This window comes from Diadema antillarum, unplaced genomic scaffold, assembly GCF_040938485.1.
Source record: "Diadema antillarum isolate AM-2024a unplaced genomic scaffold, OU_Dant_1.0 scf00000087, whole genome shotgun sequence".
In the NCBI taxonomy this organism is placed as follows: domain Eukaryota; kingdom Metazoa; phylum Echinodermata; class Echinoidea; order Diadematoida; family Diadematidae; genus Diadema; species Diadema antillarum.
Genome location: NW_027270976.1, coordinates 1,575,714 through 1,596,857, shown reverse-complemented (window position 1 = coordinate 1,596,857; position 21,144 = coordinate 1,575,714). Strand labels below are relative to the sequence as shown.

The 21,144-nt window shown below is 38.6% G+C and overlaps 1 protein-coding gene across 1 annotated transcript in view; it reads right to left on the bottom strand.

Annotated features, from left to right (window-relative positions):
- Window positions 1-21,144, bottom strand: part of LOC139718059 (HEAT repeat-containing protein 5B-like) — a 75,863-nt gene that overhangs the window by 35,535 nt on the left and 19,184 nt on the right. Inside the window, exon 3 of the mRNA XM_071629552.1 lies at window positions 16,440-16,641. Coding sequence (XP_071485653.1) covers window positions 16,440-16,565 — 126 coding nt within the window. The 5' untranslated portion in view covers window positions 16,566-16,641. The remainder of the gene's footprint in view (window positions 1-16,439; window positions 16,642-21,144) is intronic.

The window sequence follows — 21,144 nt, the reverse complement described above, 5'->3', positions numbered from 1 at the left end:
TACATTCAACCTTGCTTAAGTCCACCTCGCATAAGTCGAATAATCGCCTAAGTCGAAGGTCTTTTCAAGTCCTCTTCCCTTTATATTCTATTGATTTTAACCCCTCATAAGTCAAATTTTCTCTAAGTCGAAGCTATTTCTTCAGTTCAAATAGATTCGACTTGGGCAAGGTGGACTGTATCTATTATATCAGCGCAAAGGCATCTAAATATTCTACTTCCATTAGTATTGTTAAGAGCATTTGCAAGAGAGTGGCACTGCCTTTAATGGTTTGGACAACACAGTTACTTTGCAGTTTAGCTCTGCTCTTGACGTTCAAAAGAATCTGATGGCAGATAATGTTTAATATATTACTGTCATTGAGAGACAGAGATTGCCATTCTGCTGTTATCTACTTTGGCAATCAATGAATGGAGGAAAGAAACCCATCCTGATTGACTTCAAGATTACACAGTCACAGTTTTCATTGTAGATGACTGCATCCTACTGTAGACAAGAGACCCGCGGGTCTAGCGCTCACCTGAGTATCGCAAGTTCACCTTTCACGCAGTCACTAACCTAAATTATTCACAGCTCTACCAAAATTTGACCAGGCATTCTCAAGTAGAAGATGAAAATGTACAATAAAGGCCCAATTTTTTTTAAGATTCCTTAATTTGGGGGGATTGGGGCCCCTGGGGCCCTCTGGGTGGGGCATGGTGCCCATTTTGATAAATTGAGATCCTGACCCCCTAGGGATGCTACCTGCCAAGTTTGACAAAAATCCATCATGAGGTTTTCAGGAAGAAGATGAAAATGTACAATTCAGGCCCCCATTTGGACCCTTCCAACCACCCCCCCCCCCCCCCCCACCCAAGAGGGGCACCCCTGGATCTCCTATGAACAAACTTGAAACGACAGTCATTAATGTACTCACTCATAGTATTATCTCAGCTCTATAACTTCTGATTCTAGAGAAGATTTATAAAGATTCCTTCATTTGGGGGGTTTGGGACCCCTGGGGGCCCCCTGGGTGGGGCATGGTGCCCATTTTAACAAATTGAGATCCTAACCCCCTAGGGATGCTACCTGCCAAGTTTGGTGAAAATGGGTCATGGGGTTCTCAAGAAGACGATAAAAATGTACAATTTAGGCCCCATTAGGACCCCTCCTCACCCCCTCCCCTGGGTCCCAAGGGGGGCACCCCTGATTCTGCCATGAACAAACTTGAAACTACAGTCATCAATGTACTAACTCATAGTATTAACTAAGCACTATCACTTCTGGTTCTAGAGAAGAAGATTTTTGCAGAATCCTTAATTTTGGGGGGCTTGGGCCCCCTGAGGGCCCCCTGGGTGGGGCATGGTGCCCATTTTAACAAATTGAGTTCCTAACCCCCTAGGGATGCTACCTGCCAAGTTTGGTGAAAATGGGTCATGGGGTTCTCAAGAAGAAGATGAAAATGTACAATTTAGGCCCCATTAGAACCCTTCCCCACCCCCCTCCCCTGGGTCCCAAGGGGGGCACCCCTGATTCTGCCATGAACAAACTTGAAACTACAGTCATCAATGTACTAACTCATAGTATTAACTTAGCTCTATCACTTCTGGTTCTAGAGAAGAAGATTTTTACAGATTCCTTAATTTTGGGGGGTTTGGGCCCCCCTGGGGGCCCCCTGGGTGGGGCATGGTGCCCATTTTAACAAATTGAGTTCCTAACCCCCTAGGGATGCTACCTGCCAAGTTTGATGAAAATCGGTCTTGGGGTTTTCAAGAAGAAGATGAAAATGTAAAAAGTTTACGCACGACGCACGACGGACGACGCACGACGGACGACGGACGACGGACGACGGACGACGGACGACGGACGACGCACGACGCACGACGCACGACGGACGCCGGACGAAGGGCGATCGCAATAGCTCACTTGAGCCTTTGGCTCAGGTGAGCTAAAAATTATACTTCTCTTCACCATTTTTACACTAATAGCTACACTGCAGCAGGTATGATACTTGAAGACACTGTTGGAGATATTCACTAATACATGTATCTTATCAAGAGTAAGAATTGATGCAAGTGTGCTGCTTATGACTCAGCACTCTCACCTATCATTCAAATAGCAATTATTCACTGATTTATCTATTTATCTTTTATTTTGTGGGTGAATTCAAAATGTTAAAGAAAAACAAATGGGTGGGGAGGGGGTATTCATTTCTAATAATCACGATATTCTTGAGAGTTGAAATGACAGCTACCATCTTTTCTAGAGTTAAGTTTTTACAAGGTAAGTATTGTTTGAATGAATTCAGTCAAAATAAAGATGCCTATGACAGTTGCCCCATCATGAAACCTAACTGTCAAAATCTGTCGAATGGGGAGAGAAAAATGTATCCAATACAGTGTTTGCATGAATACTGCATACCCTGCAAATTACAGGCACGCAATGACATAAGTTAATTTTAAGATCTTACAAAGTTTCACAACAGGATAAAAGGGTAAAGTGCTTCAAGCACCATGCTTAAATGCTTTCAACAATCAAAAGACTGAAAGCCGAGTAAGGACGATATTCATGACATCTCTCTGAGTGGTGTCACAGTTTCTAAACTTCCTGGGTGAGGTACTTTCTGTGATTTTGATCTATACTCTTCATGTGCAGCATATGAATCTTGTAGCCATCAGATGATCAACTGGAACCAACAGCAAACAAAATTTGATTACCTCTGATATAGATTACGATTTGGTTGAAACTACTAACATTACAGGAAGAATGGGCAATTGGACCTTCAAATTAAACTATTAGGTTGCAAGCATTTTATTGGACAGTTAATGATAATATAGAAGTATACAATGTAGAAAAAATAAATCTTTACACAGATGGAATTTTTCTACTATGATAGCAAGAAATCTGCATCAGTCACTGTATGGAGGATGCCTTGACTTGCAACGCCTTGCCACATAAAAGGATGCAAGCAAATCAATACCTCCAAACTGGAGGAAAAATTGTATGGAAGTCGAACAAGGTTTAGCACACAGGTGATTTTATTTGTCTAGTTTCTTGACAAAATGAAAAATTTCATCAGCAAATTCAGCTTGCCTTCTAGAAATCAGTACTAGAAAAAAAAAAGAAACACAACCTATAAATGACACAGTATAAAGGGATTTGGGATTGGTCGCTAATTGTGCCTACGCACATAGGATTGCTACTGAAACAACCTAATTAGGCATTACCCTATCTAAATGTCAGAGCCCAGGCAGTAATGCATCTCAGTACAACTACAGACTCTTCCATTAAAGGGATTATCATGCAGGGAAGAAGATACTGACATTTATTTGCAATAAGAATGACTGCAGTCTAGCATGAAAAGACTTACAGTTAATGGATGCTACAGAAAAAAAAAATTCAACAAAATGATCTTATTATGCAGAGCCATTTTTCTCTGTACCTCAGAATTGAACAAAAATACCATGCTGATGGTTTACTGTATCAAATCATGCTTCTCATACTAATTGTTTGGTTAATTGCCAAGTCCTTGTTAGTGTAACATGTGTATTTTCAAAACATTGGAGATTTCTTGCTACACATCACAATGAATTTACTATGTACCCTTTTATCAATGCTACTCAGAAGTAAATCAGAAAGAGAACCATTTTCTATGTACATGACACAATGCATTCGAAATTTCTTATGGAATAAACTGTTCAACTTCTTACCAATTAAATGGTTTAACTTCAAGTGCTTACACAGCTGATTTTGAAAAGAAGGTGGATCACTTTCAGTGAAGGAAGATATTTACATTGAAAGTTAACTTGCTAAGGATCATTTTATGTGGACAGTTTGAACTATCCCAACTAGAAGAAATGGATAAGACTGTACAGAGAATTATCAGTACCTGAAATACTGCTATTAAAAGAACATCCATAATCTTTCATAGTCTCTTTAGCATGCTCGTACAGTATACTGTAAAAGTGGATATTTTCACGCGACTAATTTTTCGCGTTTGGCCTGGTCAGAAGAGTTTCGCGTGTTTTCAATTCCGCGGAATCAAGACATCATGCACAGGAACATATGGCAAGCAAAAATATTCACATGCTTTTATTTTCGCGCTAGTTTCTGGTTGCGCGAAATGCGCGAAAATTTCCACTTTTACAGTATACTGTATAAGACCTGTTATTTTTGCGAGGATTAATTTTCATGAATTTCGCAAATCACTGTTGGACCTCGATTTACGCAAAAATGTCACCATGCGCTAGGCTCATAGTGCACTTACAATAGCCTCATGTCAATTCGCAAAAAAAAAAAATCTCGCGAAAATGTCCGTGACCTGCTCATTTGCGAAAATATCTGTACGCCAAAATAAAAGCTTATACAGTAAGCTACTGCTAAGGAACAGGTTGACACAGTGCCCTCTTTGATCCAAATGAGGTTATGCATTCTAGCTTGCTTGATCTCCATCACCCTGGACATTCAGATGTCAGAGGGCTTGGCTGCAGTGCATCCAGAAGCCGCAGTGCACCCAAGAGTCATGAGACAGCGTACATACAACCTTTTGTCATTCAATCTCCAATCCAATTACTCCCTCTGAAAATTTAATCAGTGTGCGCCTTGGACTGCAGTCAGCATTACTGTCACTCTAAATGACTGTCAAGACATAGCAGGCAGAATTTCAGGTCACGATACATTAATCTCCTGTACATGTGGAAAGAGCAGAAAGCGTATGCTGATAACTTCACCGGTGCGCAAAGAAAGTGATTCTAAAGACCTTGCTGCTTTGATACAAATTGATAGCTTGATATCAACTTGATGTCAACTTGGTCTATTGCAACGATGTCCGTCATAAACATTTAGGCATAGACTTGTGAAGGACGTGGTATGCTTTACTGTCAAGACTGCAAAGCAAAGGTGACACGACACATATTGGGATGCTAAATGACTAATCAGCAGGAACTAACGTGCTAGGATGATTATTTTCAGCCCTCTCCACTGACAGACAGAAATACTGAACTGATGTTGGTTACACCACCATCAATATGGCAGAGTCAAGAAATAAAATCAAGAATGCAAGATGTAATTTCTGAACAAGAGACAATACAAATGCTGAATCTAAACTTACTGCCAGTTTTATACCTTCACGTCATTTTCATATAAATTCAATCTCTTACAGTAAAATGATATCTCATACTTGCGTAAATACTAATGCATCTAGGTACAAGTATGCGTGGGGCCAATATTGCAACTTGTCCCCTGCAGGAATGCCGGAAAAAAATATGCAGCTTTCTGCAGTGCCTAAGTCACTGGGAATCCAAATGGTGGTTACTCACAGAATGTCTCTGTTTTCAACCACATGGGGAAAGCTGATGCTGGATGGAAAGGATGCTGAGAGGAATCCATGTCAGGTTGACCTTCTTTCACTCAATACCCAATGGACACCCTGCCTCTCACACAAGGCTTGTTCACACGTGGCTTGATTGTTCTCAAAAAGTTAGCACCTTTTAGCTAGTACAATATATCCTAGAAAAATGTAATGGGAATGTGACAATCATGCACTTTGCAACAGCTGTCAGGCTCAAAGCTACACCATCATTTGAAGGTTAGATGGACATCAGTATTGTGTAACAGCCAATGCAACTGAAACACAATGACACTTTCAAGTAAGACTTGATTAGATTGAACAATATAAATCTTCAGACAATACTATAAACAAAATCTCAAAAAGGATTGATGAAAATTAATGAGCAAGTTAAAGCGAAAAATTGGAAGTAGTCCCAACTTCAAAAACTGTGCCTCTTTGGGAGAAGACTAGAAATAAGCAAGATCATTGTTACATGTATATTGTGAAATATGAGTGAGCCCTGAGGTGCTCAAAAGTACCCTGAGATGGTGGAAAGTGCAATCAACCTTTATTCAAGCTATAACATGCAGAGAACTAGTACTGTAATGCTAAAATCCACCCATGATATTTTCATTGACAGCTATAGATTTGCCTTTCTGAGATCTGCTAATCTTTGATTATGAAGCTCCATTCATTTCAATCAAGGGTGGGAACAAAATGCCAACTGACCAGTATCCAATTTCATCATTTCTGGGAACATCAGAATTACATGTCCAAACCTTGCCACAGCACCACCAAATTTTAGCACAGGTATACCTGTGGTTCCAACAGATTTAAAAGCTAGATTAGCATGGAAGTGTTAAATCCTGGCAAAGAGTAAAAGCTATTTATGGATGAATGTGACCTTGATTCTAACTTCTTGAATCTCTAGACTATAGACATTGCCTACTTCACAGCATGGATACCTTAGCACAGAAAGGAGTAAGAAACCAAGCAAGATATGGGTTGCTCTGTTCCTTTCAAGTGTTTGTGAGTCAAAATGCAGACAGATACGGACAAGAAGAATAGCAGAAACTTTCCCCAGAGAGTGAAATTGGTGTACATTACTGTGTAGGATATTAAAGTGCCCTATGACAACACTGACAGCAACATCTCAGATAATTAATAGCTAAGTTTTTCATAACATCTATGTCTATACCTACACCTTGAACTTTACCAACACATGGCATGACAACCTTGGACATTCTTCAACCATGACTCATCAAGTTGATGAAGCAATTCCTGAAGAAATAACCCTGCTCTACAACATTTCTTAAACACATTGAATGTACTACATGAAGCTGTAGTCATACTCTCTGATGCAGCTACGGCTGTAGTATAAACCCATGAAATCCCTCTGCATATGAAGCTTAAGGAAGAAGTGAAAGTCACTGACTCAATCAGAAGCAGCAGGAGCAGGTCAATAATGAGAGAAGTAATAAGGTTTTAATCAGGAGATCATTCCCAGCTTAGCTTTCAATGCAGCTGCCATTCACAATCACATCAACTTAGTAGAACAGCATGTGTGTGATGCAACTTACAGACCAAGTCAGTTCGTTCCACCTAACATGAACTTCCTTCATTGATTGCTAATTAAGAGGTGGGAAGTAATACTGCATCTGGTGTAAAAGAGAGCAAGTGACATGCTGCAGAATTTCCTTCATTTCAAAGACAAAACAAAAGCAGTACAGAAATCATTCTTCCATATCATCACCTTGAAGATGAACCGATTCATCAGCATTAAAAAAAAAAAAACAAAACAAAACAGCTTTTATACGATTGAGTTGATACATGAAGCATTGCTAAACTGCTTGGAGTGAACATGAGAGATAACAATATGTGATGCACCCGTCACTTCCATCACCAAGGAAGGCAGCATGATGGCGCTGTAATTAAACAAGTGACAACTCCTTGTACCAAGGCATTTCATAATAAGGATATTAATATGCAGAGCTGTAGCCAGGCACGTGCAGATAATAGATCAGCATTTTCCAGCTCATGTCTGATTCATGTCTTGCTGATCTCACCTCATGCCCATGTTTTAAATGAAAACAATATATCACTTTAAACACAGCTACATAGCATTCACCGGAGCTCTTCTATCCTATTCAAGCGTTGGACTACTGAAATATCTAGTACTTCTTGAGAGACAATATGAAACTGAGAATATCACAGTCAAGAGCTAACAGATTTTAGTCAAGAGCTAACAGATTTTAGATCTTTTTATCGACACTTTGTAATTTCAAATACATTTTCCTCCATTGATCATTGTGTCATGCTTGGATTCTGTTCAAATTTTTGTATCCCAATTCCTCCCCCCCTTTTTTTTTTGGAGATGGCATTACCAAAAGGCAAGCCAAATACAGTGAGTTTTATATAAAGTAGTGTATGACATGGTGGTAATGAACAGGACTCCTGTGTTCACTGTCAAACTACAATGTAGGTCGTAAGTACATGCTTTAACACTCGGAAGCAAATCCAGTGATGAGCTCCATGGTTATTTTGATACTTCCGTGAACACTGTCAAGTTCTGAAGTTTAGAAAATGCTACTTACATAGCACTGACTTTGTCTAAGTGAATACTGGCAGCTGAAATGAAATATCTTCAGCTATAGTCTGAGAACAACTGTAAATATAACCCACTGGATGGTGATTCAAGTCTGTTTCTTTGTTTTAGTTTCTATCACATGACATCTCATACAACCCAGGGAGGGGTTGGGACGAGGGTCTCCTCAAATTGAGCTCTGCTTCTATACTAACAACTCCACTGAACAGCTTGATACATAGACATAAAAGAAGAAACCAAATAAAGCCTTTCTCAAACTTGTATTATACTTTATCAGACATACCCTAGCATTAGATGTACAAGTTCATACTCTTCCTAAAACATTTTTGAACTCTTAGCTTGCCAAAGTCACAATTTTGCACCATATAATGCACACAAATCCCATAGAGCAGCAGTTTGTCTTTCATGTAAAGAGCTGAAATTGTGCAGAATACACAAATATGATTGATATTTGATTTATAAAGCAAATTATCTACACATCTGAAGAGCTGCACTGGAATTACACCATAATCATAATGAACCAAAAGACCTCAGTATCTATTCATTACTTATTAACATACATACCATGCCTATCATCTGAATTGCCCATGCCTTCGCTTTGTTTTTGTTTTTTGCATCAATCAAATGAAGTCAAATGACTGTCACTGCAAATATAAAAATATATCAGAAGAAATATTCGATAATCCTCTGAGACTCTCATTTCCACCCTAACTCATCTTTCAATCTTCCCTGCCTGGAAATTTGCAGATTTCACCCGATAGGTTCTGGTTCGAGAAATCAGCACAGCGTTTGCAGTTGTACATTTCTTATTTGGTGTTGTTGTTGTTGTTGTTGTTTTTTCAGGGATTGCAGAGTTGGCCTCGGATGAACATTGTGATGTAACTGTGGTACACAAGCCTGCAACCAAGCAGGGGCATGTGAAAAGGACCAAGTTTGTTTGTTTGTTTGTTTGTTTGTTTGTTTGTTTTTATAAGATTGGTGGGGAAAGAAGGCAGAATTTTCAAAGAAGATATTGTGCTATTTGTGCCTTCATGCAGTAAACAGTGCATGGCATTTTTACAGCAGCTTAATTTCCCAGATGAGAAGCTTCAATGTATTTCTTGGAATTTTGTCTGCCGCAGTGCGTGGCAGTAGATTCACCTGCAGAAACTTGCAGGGAGAAGAAATGGTTCAGGAGGGTTGCGGTACACCTCATCAGAGCAATAAACTGACATGTTACGACTGTTTATATCTAACTGACAGTCCTATTGAGGATGATGTGGTTTTTAAAACTAGCATGGAACTGTTTTCAATTGCCATATCATACATGGCAGCTATTAGAAGCTGAAGGCGATGCTCCATTAACTACCACGATTGGGAAGGGAGTATCGTTAATACATCGCTCAGGGGGAGGAAGGGTTGCTGAGGAGGAGGAGGAGAGGAGGAGAGAGGGGAGACAGGGAGGGAGGGAATGCATCAGTGACAAGTTCCAAGAAAAGAAAGGAAATTGACATGAAAGGAGGAGAAAGAGAATAATAGGGTGTACCGCAATAAACTCAGGGGACTGTAATGTAAATACACCGGTACAGGGCAAGGGAGAGAACATGGGGGTATATAAATAGATAATGCTAGCCTGATCCCATGGCTTTGGACGTCTACAACACTAACCAGGTGTAATGCAATGAATGCTTAGTCTAGAGGGAGGCTTTTTCCACTGATGTATCTATCTTCTAGTCATGCTCATGGGGCATGATGCTGTGTGCAGAGTGATGTTTACAAATTGAATATGCTTGATGTTGGTTCAGAAAAAGCTGCAACAGACTTGAAGCAAGACTACAAAGAGGGGAGCGTTAGGCCAACTGGAGAAAGAAAAGAGCAATCACAGACACAGACATAAACAATTAGATGACAGCCACTCAACATGGTAAGAACATTTGACAGTCGGCCTAACAAAAGGCTGCACAGTGTGTACTCAAGGTATCTGGGACTATAGACACATACATACATCTTGTCATCATGTAATCACTTCAGAGTTCAAATGTAGTTGAACATCGGACCATCATCCTATTTAAACTTCATTGCTCATGAACACTATTACACAAACATAGTCTAGCCCTGCTATAAAGTCTTTATCACTATTAAATGATTTATCCGAGTCTCTCATTTCTTAATACCTCTATCACGTAGTTTATATAGTCATTTTTTAATCAATTAAAGGGTGACTAGAAGACATCATGGCATTGACTCTAAGATAACTGACTAATCATCATAGGTAAGCAGCATTATCTTGTTGAATGGCAAAACCATGTATAAAATTTAATCATACTAAATTTCCTAAATGCATCTTCTGTGAGTGTGATTCACATATACTACGTAGCACTTAGAGTGATTAAATTCATCTTGAGAAAATTAAATCTCCTGTGCTTCATACAGTGGGTATCAAGATCGCAGCACTGCTGGGCAAACAAGCGCGATGACGCCAGTCCTATGGTAAATACATTTTGTGAAATGACTATGTTAAGACAAGCATGCGTTCCAGGTAGACGACACATTCCGCTACAGTCTCTCTGGCTAGCATACCTTGTTCATATTTTCATATCAAACATACCAGAAGAGAAAGCAAATCCCTCTCTATCTGAGCTCCTATCCCAAGTACTGCCCATATACACACAGTACGGCCCTCTGTGGCCAACATTTCATAGGGATGCATTTGCAATCACTCCACAATAGAAGAACTTTAGTTACCATAGCAACAACTGATATAGCTACAGTTGATTTGTTACAGCTCAGTTGCTTTCATGGAAACTGCAATTACCGGTTGTCAAAACTGTTGTAAACCACTTCATGAAATTGCTGTGCATAGTACCAAGTAATTACTTTATGGAGCTCACAATCAAAATTACTTGGAACAAATAACAGTTCCTGGTTGTTGTTTTTGTTGTTGCTGATGCTGCTACTTGATGATTGTATTGAGAGTACTTTGTAGATAATAAAATCAATACATATCTTTTTACACAGTTCAATGCATGGATAAGGGAGGACATGCTGTGGGTCCTACACAGAGCAATTCAACCTTTTTATCTTCTTATTGTTTTCTGACAATCCCAAAATCTATGAGTATAGTGGATGAAAGATGACAGAATTAGTGCTGGCATTTGTATTTCAGTGCTGGACGCAAGCTTCTTAACTTGACAACAGGAGGTTCATGAATAAATTCCCATTTACAACAATAACAAATTAAGAATAAAAAATTATGAACAAACAATGCATTATCTCTATGCAATACACCGTGTAGTTGCACAAACTACAATCAAATGCATGACAGTGATGACCAAAGAGTAAAGTCAGCTTCTTGGAATTTCCTGCTACACTTGTCTTTTGTCCTCAAGAACGTCACAGGCTACTTTCCCCAAGGAAATAGATTGTACAGTGTATCTCACTATTGTATTTGTACAGTGTATCTCATTTTTTCTATGTGAATTACCACTGTAAATTCATAGAGGTGAATCAAATGCTCTGTATGCTGTGAACAAAGTTAGATAAGGAACAATTCATCAAAAAATTAATTATGATAATTCACAAATTGCAATACCATTAACCTACTTCTGCAGATTTCGTCTGATAACCTTTGAAAGGGAGGGGGCCTTAAAATTTCTCCTAGGATGAAACAGAAGAGGTATCACATATAATCGAAGAGGACAGTAGAAGTGAGGGAAATGAACTGCCTCAGGGCAAGCTATTAGACAGAGCTATTGGACTACACCAGCGCATTGATTCCTCAAGTTATGCACACAGCATGCCGCAAGTGTAGAGAGGAGCCCCTACCTCCGCAATCCCTACACCAGACATATTCACTCCTCTCCTCTCTCTCTCACAGTATTTGCACAGTCTCATATGTCGGAGAAGGCGGAACATTCAGACACCACAACATCTGACTTCCCTTCACCCCACCCCCAGGTCGAAGGAAGAAGAAAGTGTTTGAATGGTAAAAGTGAGTCATCAGTTTTGTGTTATAGATTATGTAGGGCAGGTTTGAATTGCACGGGAGAGACACATCCGGGTGATTCTAATTTGTGTGGGAATGCATAATTGGCAGTGAGTCTCCCCACTTGCACACCAACCATTTGGAATATTAATAATGTAGAGTGGATACAGCTTGACTACCATCTGACCTATTCTAGAGACTATCAGAACCCAAAGGTACTGTGACTATACAACAAACTGAGATATAGAGCAAGGAGGTTACCTCCTTGCTCAGACAAAGAAAAAAAAAATCAACCCACAGAATTGCTTTAAAATAAATCATAAATTCAAATTCACAGATTACATTCTCAGGAAGAATGGACAAATACATGTACTACAATGCTCTACTTGTAAATGACATAAGTGATATCTAGATTAAATACAGATTTGAAGACATCAGAAATTCAAAAGGTCAACATTTCCTGATCAGAAGCATTTTAATTACCTTACTTTGGTTTATCAACAAAACCTTCAATCCCAATAATTTGTTCATCACTAAATAAGTTACCTGAAAATCTACAAAAGGAATCACAACTTCACTAACATTCCCTTGAAAGAGTCTTTTAGCATCACGCAATAATCAAATCTAAATCAATCTTCTGGTTGCTTCAATAAAACAAAAAAAAACCAAAAAAAAAACACCTTTAATTCTCTCCTTATTCCTTGATAGGTAGTAATTTTCTTGATACAGCTTGGCTTGGCAATAGATAACATTTATAGTTACTATAGCATATAAGGTATGCAAATTCACAGCTGAAGTGGCATGTTAAAGCTTAGAAATTAATGTAATTTCTATTTTTATTTCATTTTTGAGAATACCAGTGGTCTTTCCAATCATTATGAGACAAAACTGTTGAATTCATTATTTCAATATAGTGTGACATTGGGGTAATGAACAAAAAGGTATGTCATAAAAAATGAGTTGCGATTTCATTTGAATGACAGGTGTCTTGTTTTCCCAACATCTTGCGTAAAGACAATACTGGAACTTCATGTTTATGTGCATCATTCGCTGCAGCTGGGTATATAATGCCATTCATTCCTGAAGAATTGCTGCTGAATAATGACCTTGAATGCAGAAAACTTCTGTAATGTGAGTTACAATAACAGAACTCCCTTATCATGAAACATTTCTCCCTTTAAAGCTGTGATAAATTCAATAAGATGTGTTAATACAAAGGTAAAGCCTTTCCCCAAAACATAGAAAAAATACTGCTGTGCAATCAAAACAGTAGCAAATTCATAGATCTCAATATCTTCTTCACCCCAGCAAGGTGGCATGCTTTGCTGACATTCGCTGCAACCACCATGTACATGTACTGCAGCCAGTAGCCAATCTACAGTGCAACAGAAGCGTGAAATTACCAACATGTTTTCATTCATTTGCGTGTATTGCGGGAGGAGGGGAAGAGTCGGGGAATAGCATCGCTTGGCACTGTGAGGGAAGCAGGGCTAAATAGACCATGTTATGTTGTATATGGTAGAGCAGCCCTGCATTTCACACAGGAAAGGATAGACTCAGTTCAGACTGGCTAAAGCTAGTGAATAGGAACTCATTTCAGATACATTTGGCATTGTCTCCTGATCAGGTGTTATTGTCTCAATATTCCTTGCAAGCCAACTGACATGTGCTCCTTTCATGGTTTATACCTCCCTGAACGTTCCATCTCATGGCAGGGCAGCAGTCCAAGACTAAACGTGTTAACAGGGGGTCTGTCAATTACATATTATAACAGTCCAACAACAACTGACTCCAAGAATAGTTTTTGTCGATTACAGAATATGACAGATAAGTATGATGGATTGACGATCTTTTAGATACAGCACCAGAAAACAAAACTATCCTCTTGTGGCTCATTTCACACTTGCAGAATGAAGAGAAAATGGGAAAAATTAACCACACTAGACAACTTGGTCAGATTTGATCATTATAGCATTGACATGTATTCTTAACATTAATCATATTCAGTTTGTCCTTTAATAAACCTCATGAATTTGAAAGAGATATTCAGATAAGAAGCAACTGAAATCGAGGGACATATTGTTAGTCTTGCTCTGCCTGCCTACGATCACTTTGACAGAAATATTTTGCATACATTTTGCTGGGAGGGGCTGTACATTGCACTCTGTTTGCTGAGGTGTGTGTAAATTGTAGAATTGCAGCATTTATCACATTGTGATTTATTTCTAGATAACAGGAAGGCCACCTTATTTCCTGTAACACAGAAATTCTCCCCAGGGTCTAAAGTGCATTTTGTAACTCAGTCCCTAGGCCAAGGGGTCATCATGAGAATAATACCCCTTTCAGGTAATCACGGTTCAATTATCCGCATCCAAATAATGCGGATGAAGTAATCAAAATCGCGTTCATATATCCCATGAAGTGCGCACTACTTTTACGAGCGCCCGTTCATATAACGGTGCAAAAGACGGGAGTATTTGTCATGGTTACTGCGCACGCCTCTATAATGACGTAATGTTTCCGGTGATATATACTCACGTGTATGCACAGCTCTCGCTCAAGCTCAGCAATCAGCGGTTGTGCGGGAAATCGAGTGACCTTTGACCGAACTGTGGAATGTTAGTGCGCATAAGTCGTAAAACGCGTTCATGTATTCTCGATCAACTCCTCACGCTGCAATAATGCGGATAATAGCAGCATCAAAATAATGCACACTTTTTCACTCCTCTCCCGTTCATGTAATCAAAATTTTACGACTTATTGCTCCTATTATCCGCATCCACGATTACCTGAAAGGGGTATAACTCACCACCACTGACAAAAATACATTAGGTGGTCAAAACATATACCGATCAATGATGGATCAAACTACAACCAAGTGACAAAACCAGTGATGATCGAAATCATTATACTGTGAATAGTGACATCAGGTCAGCTAATAAATTTTCAGAATTTGACTGGTTGTCTATGGAGCTAGAATGATATGAAGTGTGTACGTACAATTGCAGACCATATGATAACAAATATTGTCCTGTCTACCATTGTAATACAACACATGTGATATCAAACTTGGGAGTTATATTTTCCCATCGAGACAATTTTTTTCTTCACAGTGTGTGGCTCAGCCTGCAGCGCTGAAGGAAAATAAAATCTTTTGGGAAAAATATAACTCATGCAGGTACGAAAGTGTTATACTGTAAAAGTGGATATTTTCGCAGGAGTAATTTTTCATGCTCAGCCGGGTAAGATGGATTTCACATGTTTTTAATTCCACGGAATCAGGACATTAACTACTGGAACATACGGCATGCAAAAATATTCATGTGCTTTTATTTTCATGCTAGCGTCTGGTAGCGCGAAATGCGCGAAAATTTCCACACCGCGAAAATTTCCACTTTTACAGTAGTCCACCTCTAACAGGTGATACCCGTATGATATGCAGAGTATATACTTTGAACCAGCATGTCATTTCTTCATTAAAAAAGACTATCATTAAAAGAAGTGAGGAGCTGCAAAACTATACAGATATATCTTCTTTTTTTAGATACATTTCATCCTTTGAATATCAATATCTTTAAACTCTGAAAGAAAAGTGGTAACCTAATTAATCATATCCAAAGAGTCATTGTGCATCAGTTTACAAAATTCATAACTTTACACCAAAGGTAACTGAAAAAAAAAATCATTTTCAAAACAATTAAATGACCACTTTCTACCTCTAAAAAAGAAGGATTAATATCTGTCATCTAAAGAGTAAATTCATAACAATATGTATAATTTGTTTCTTCTTCTTCTTCTTCTTCTTCTTCTTCTTCTTCAGTTCAAGAGTTATCATATCTTGCACTTTATTTATCTATCTACATCTCAATCCTTTTAAATGAATAATGCTGCATCCTCTCTACTTTTCATTTGCAAATGTGTTTTCCATGATACCTATTCAATTTTACCTTTTACTTACCACTGCAAGTGAACATTATTTTGTACTCTGAAGTATGTGTTTCATATACAATGTCACCATGTTTTATCTATTTATAAATATTTTGTATTTTAACAGACTTGCAAAAAACCAGCTGTAAGCTGAAAGCAAGTGTTTCATCTTCTGTGAATAAATAGATAAACCAAATAAACTAAATTGTGCTTGAGGGCTTGACCACAGTCAACAAAAATCTATGCAACATACTCTGTACTTGCCAAAATTTAACATTGCTCTAGTCAGGTTACAGTACCAAGGAAATTTCATAGAACTTCAGAAGCCTTGTACTGTATCCGGTAACAGGAATTCCCAAAGGAAGAAGAAACACCTACCAAAAGACATGGGCTTCCCTCGAGTCTATAATCTCGGCTATAACCAATACATCAAAACAACAAATGAAACACAATAAACTTTAAGATCTAAGATTTTGACAAAGCATCATTCTGTTTGCTGCAAATAAGATTTTGTCCTAAGTGAGGCCACTCACATGTGAAGACAGACCTGTAATCGGCATGCAGCCAAAAGTTCAATTCATGCAAGTAATGATAATGTAAATATTCATTAAGGAACCTTTTGTAAAGAATCTTACTCTGTTTGCCGCAACCAAGACTTTGTCCAAGAAGCGGAGCCACTCGAAGACAAAGATGGGCTTCTTGGAGTCTGCGATCTGGGCCAGGGCCTCCTCATTGAGCAGCAAGCTGTGTGAGAGTTCCATGACTGGGTCCTCTTCCGTCTCATCCCCCTCAGCTCCAGAATGTGAGGAAGAGCTCTGCTTGCTACCCGTGGTGGATCTAGGTGAGGACGGGATGGGCGGTGCCGGAATGAGTGGGGTTGAGATGGGGGGCGGACCAGGATTGACAGGACATGGCCGACAGGGGAGGGAGAAAGAAGTAAATATCAGGGAGAAATGTGTTAAAATTTGCATGTGTGTGTGTGTGTGTGAGAGAGAGAGAGAGAGAGTGCGAACAGAGAGAGAGAGAGAGATGAAAAGAAAAAGAAAGTGATGGAGAGAAAAACAGGAAAAGAAAATTGAATAGCATCAAGCATCTGAAGCATTTCTCATATCACAAACAATTTGGGTTGTACACACAATGAATCATCTGTCATTGGGGGTCAGAGAACTACTTTCCTGTAAAGTACTTAAACATCTGCGTTTAAGTTGTACTTTGATGCCAAGCCAACTTAATCAGAATAAAACACTGTGAAGGAGATCACGGGTGAAAAAAAAAGGACTATGTATACAGTGAAAGACTTGTAAACTGTTGGCTGAAAGAGCCTTCAGAAGAAAGTGAATTATGTTATCATTTGAACATATATTCAGGGACTTCTTTTTGCAAAGCATGTAAAGATTTCTAGCACATTCATTTGGAAACGGTACATGTATTTCATGTATCACAACATAATTTAATTTAGTCCATCACTAATAAAAAGGGAACTTCAGGAACTATTATAGTACATACAGTGTACACTTGTAAACAAAGTTCAGCCTGTATATTTCCTCTTACAGAGTCATCTTGAGCAAGTGATTAGTTCATGAAGTGCAATGTTCTCATTAATTTCAACATCATACATACTGTGATACATGTATACAAAGGCAAAACAGGAACGTGGGGGATATTAAGCCTACGCCATTTTTTTTTTTTTTTTTTAATCAACCAGTGATGGTTTCCAATCCATGAAACATGACACGGAACATCACAGACTATGTAGAGACTGTGGGTTATCTCTGGGATGGGAGCAGTAAATCAGGAATAGATCATATTTATGACCAATTAACATTTTGCTTATCTCAATGACTTCTCAGAGTCTTCATCAGTGGAGCTCCAACCTCCAAGGAATCCAGATTGTAATTGATTGCGGGCCTGACTCCCTTCAAGGTTTAAATTAAGACACTGGGGCTCCTTGCTAATTCACGGCACACTGAAGAGAATACTTCCATCCAATGAATGTGACAGTGTATTGTGACATCATTACTACACATATTCCTTTTGAGGACGTGTTATACAAATATCATCGCACCACAAAACCTGGAGCAACTTTCCATTTCACTTTCTTATCACAATCCTTCCTCAGGACAGTAGCACTCTTGGGAAAGCCCATTTGAATCATTTCCAATAAAAATTCCATACTTGAAGATGACATTTGTTATTCATAGGGCAGCAGGTTATTAACTTTGGGCTCACTAAAAATAACAGAGAGGGGACTGGAAGCATTCAGTAATTTCCTTTCATATCGACTGAATTCTCACAGTATTCTCCACTTACGAAACTTCTGAGATCACTGTTACATGATTATCATAAATAACATGTTAAGATATGAATTGATCATGAGTCATTGAGTTAAGATATGATTAGATTGATCAATCATTACAACCACAACATTAACATGTACATCTGGTATATTTTCAGCTAATGTCCCTTGTCTATGAGTTTGCTAGTTCACACATTATGTAACCAGATACATACTCAACAAAAGTAATGACAGAATCAAGCAAGGACCTACACAATACAGCCGTATCCATGAGTTTCAATCGTGCCTGTGTTTAGCAGCTAGTAGTGACGTAAAGCAGCCCTGCATGATACCAGTAGACACATGAAGCCAACAGAACACCAAGCAAACATACTGGTCTGGTCACTAACATTTGACAAACCTGATCAATTTCTACATGTAGTTCACATTCTGTGGGGTGGGGGGCATGAAGGCACGTACATGTAGGCTTCATATGATTTGGAGCAATCTAGAAAACCCAATTCCCCATCACAAATAGCTCCTGGCTGACCAGTGGCCATTATTTCTTGATCACATCTCCCTCTCCCTCTCACTCGTTTTACCCCTTCCTTTCCCCATCTCCATTTAATCTACTGCCATTATCCTGTCTCCAGTGGCATTTATTTCCTCCCAGGCTAATAGGAAGAAAGCAATCACCTTCCCTACACACCTCTATTTGAATGCAAACCAGCAGCGACTAATGTACACTCTACTTCTCTCCTTCTCCGTTCGTTTCTCTGTCTCTTTGATTCTTTCCAATCTTGGAGCATCATCATCTTTTCAATGCTGGGAAAGTTCTGTCCTTCTTTCAGTGAAAGCAATTATTTCAAAATGACTGCCAAGCTACTCTCAATAAGAACACCAATGACATGGGTCTACTTGTGAGATAATGGGCACCCACATCAATTCAATTTTGACTGCATACATAATCTGCACAATTCATATTTGATCTCAGCAAAGCATGTAATATATAATTTCTCATGTTAGCAAGCATGGCACTAAAAAGGCACAGAATTTACTCCTTGACAGCAATTCATGAAGCAGTGACATGGTACACAGATGGAAGATGTAAATATTACACCAAATCGGTTCTTGGCATGAAGCCTTTTAATATATAGAGAGAGATTTTCATTGATTTAGACATGTCAGGTGATAAAAGCTCTGATCTGGAATGTTGTGGTCCCTGCCCACATTGGTTTTTTGAAGCCACATCAAAAAAAAATTTTCTTTATAAAAAGATAAAATTTTGATTGATTTTTGCTGTTTCCAGCCGTTGAACCTTACACATGAAGAGCCTACAAATCGTACTGTTACTACTTAAAAATGACTGGAAATTAGACAACCCAAATAGCGAGTGCCTTCACCCTCCTTTTTTTCTTTCAAAAACTTAGGATGAGAAAGTAATATAATATTTTTATTTCACCTTAAATCATGAAATATTAGTTACTGTAAAGCAAGATATTGTCGCGGCATGAAATGTTTGTGAATTGGAGCCAATGGCCTTTTTTGCAACATGAAATATTCACGAATTGCCACTGGCATTGAATGTATTCACATGTAGTGTAGACAAGGATTTTCGCACGCATTCTAATCTTGCAAATCTTGGCTGTCACGAAATTTGTGAAATCAAAATGCATGCAAACATTTCTGGCTTTACAGTAGTATGACGTCAGTTAACATCTGAATCTTGCCAGGGAACAAGAGTGACATCCAACTGAAGACCTTTCCCTCAAGAATACCTCACAAAGAGACATGTCACAGAAAGGCCTACATCTGAACATTATTAAGAAGCTTGTAAAAAATCATAGCACCTGCATCCACAATGCCCAGTGTGTGCTTGTAATTAGTGACTTCCTGGCAACTCAGTTCACACCGCTGTGACCTCATAAACACCAGTTTTCATAATCTGGAGGTTATCTGTAAGCATGGGTATTCAGTTCATAATTTTAACATTCACTAATAAATCCTCATTGGAAGTCCATTAAAATTCACCTGCTTTAAGTGATGAAGCACAGTATGTACATCATCTGCTGGTCAGAACATAGTATGCTTTTTTACACATGCTCAAGAACATTGCCCTAGACTTTGATTACTAATCAAATAGGAAGGATAGAAAATAAACTTTATCCTAGGTGAGGCTATATGGTCTGTTTTTCCTAAAATCATCACAATATTTATAGTGATAATCATTGTAAAAATGATGATATTTGAATATCATCATACTTATTAAACATTGCCCATAGGATACTAGAATTAATAACATTAAAATAGGCAGCGATCTACAGAATGGATGTGAAAGTGGGAGAGAAATTGACACAGTAAACTAAACCAATACTGATTCCAAGCTTATGAATTATAATTATGCACGATGGATCTCTAATGAATTATATCAATATTTCAGCAATACCAATTTGCAGAGATAGAAACACTAAGCTCATGAATGACTACCAGAGCTTTTGATCACTACACTTCTATTGCATTCCATACCACCCACTTAAAATAAAACTCTCTCCAGCTACAATTTTACTACCTCTAATAGATTGGCTTCTGAGCACTCACCAGAGAGAATATTAGAATGCCTTTAGTTATTAAGGACAATTCTATATATCAATCTGGACCTCTCCCCCCCCCCCAAAAAAAAAAAAAAAAAGTCCCACATGTCTAAAATCTGGCTTTCCTACATCATACTGCTGTGGCCCTCATCAACAGCCTCAAGCTCATTTTATTCTTTGAAGTCAATGCAAACAGAGTGTTTTATTGATTGACATTCTCCAGGCAGGTGAAATTCTGACAAAATTACAGTAAACAACACAAAGAGTGTTCTGCCATGTATAGGTGCTGTCAAGCATGTACTCAATCGAACAAATTGAAATCAATTGTGTACCTAATACTCAGAATGAAAATAAGTGAAATTTGAATGTCCATTTCCATGTAAGACCATACTCTCACCAGAGTTATTATCATTTTCTTGACGAATGATCAAAATGTAAAAAGCAGCTGGGACTGAAGCAACATAAAATGAAGAG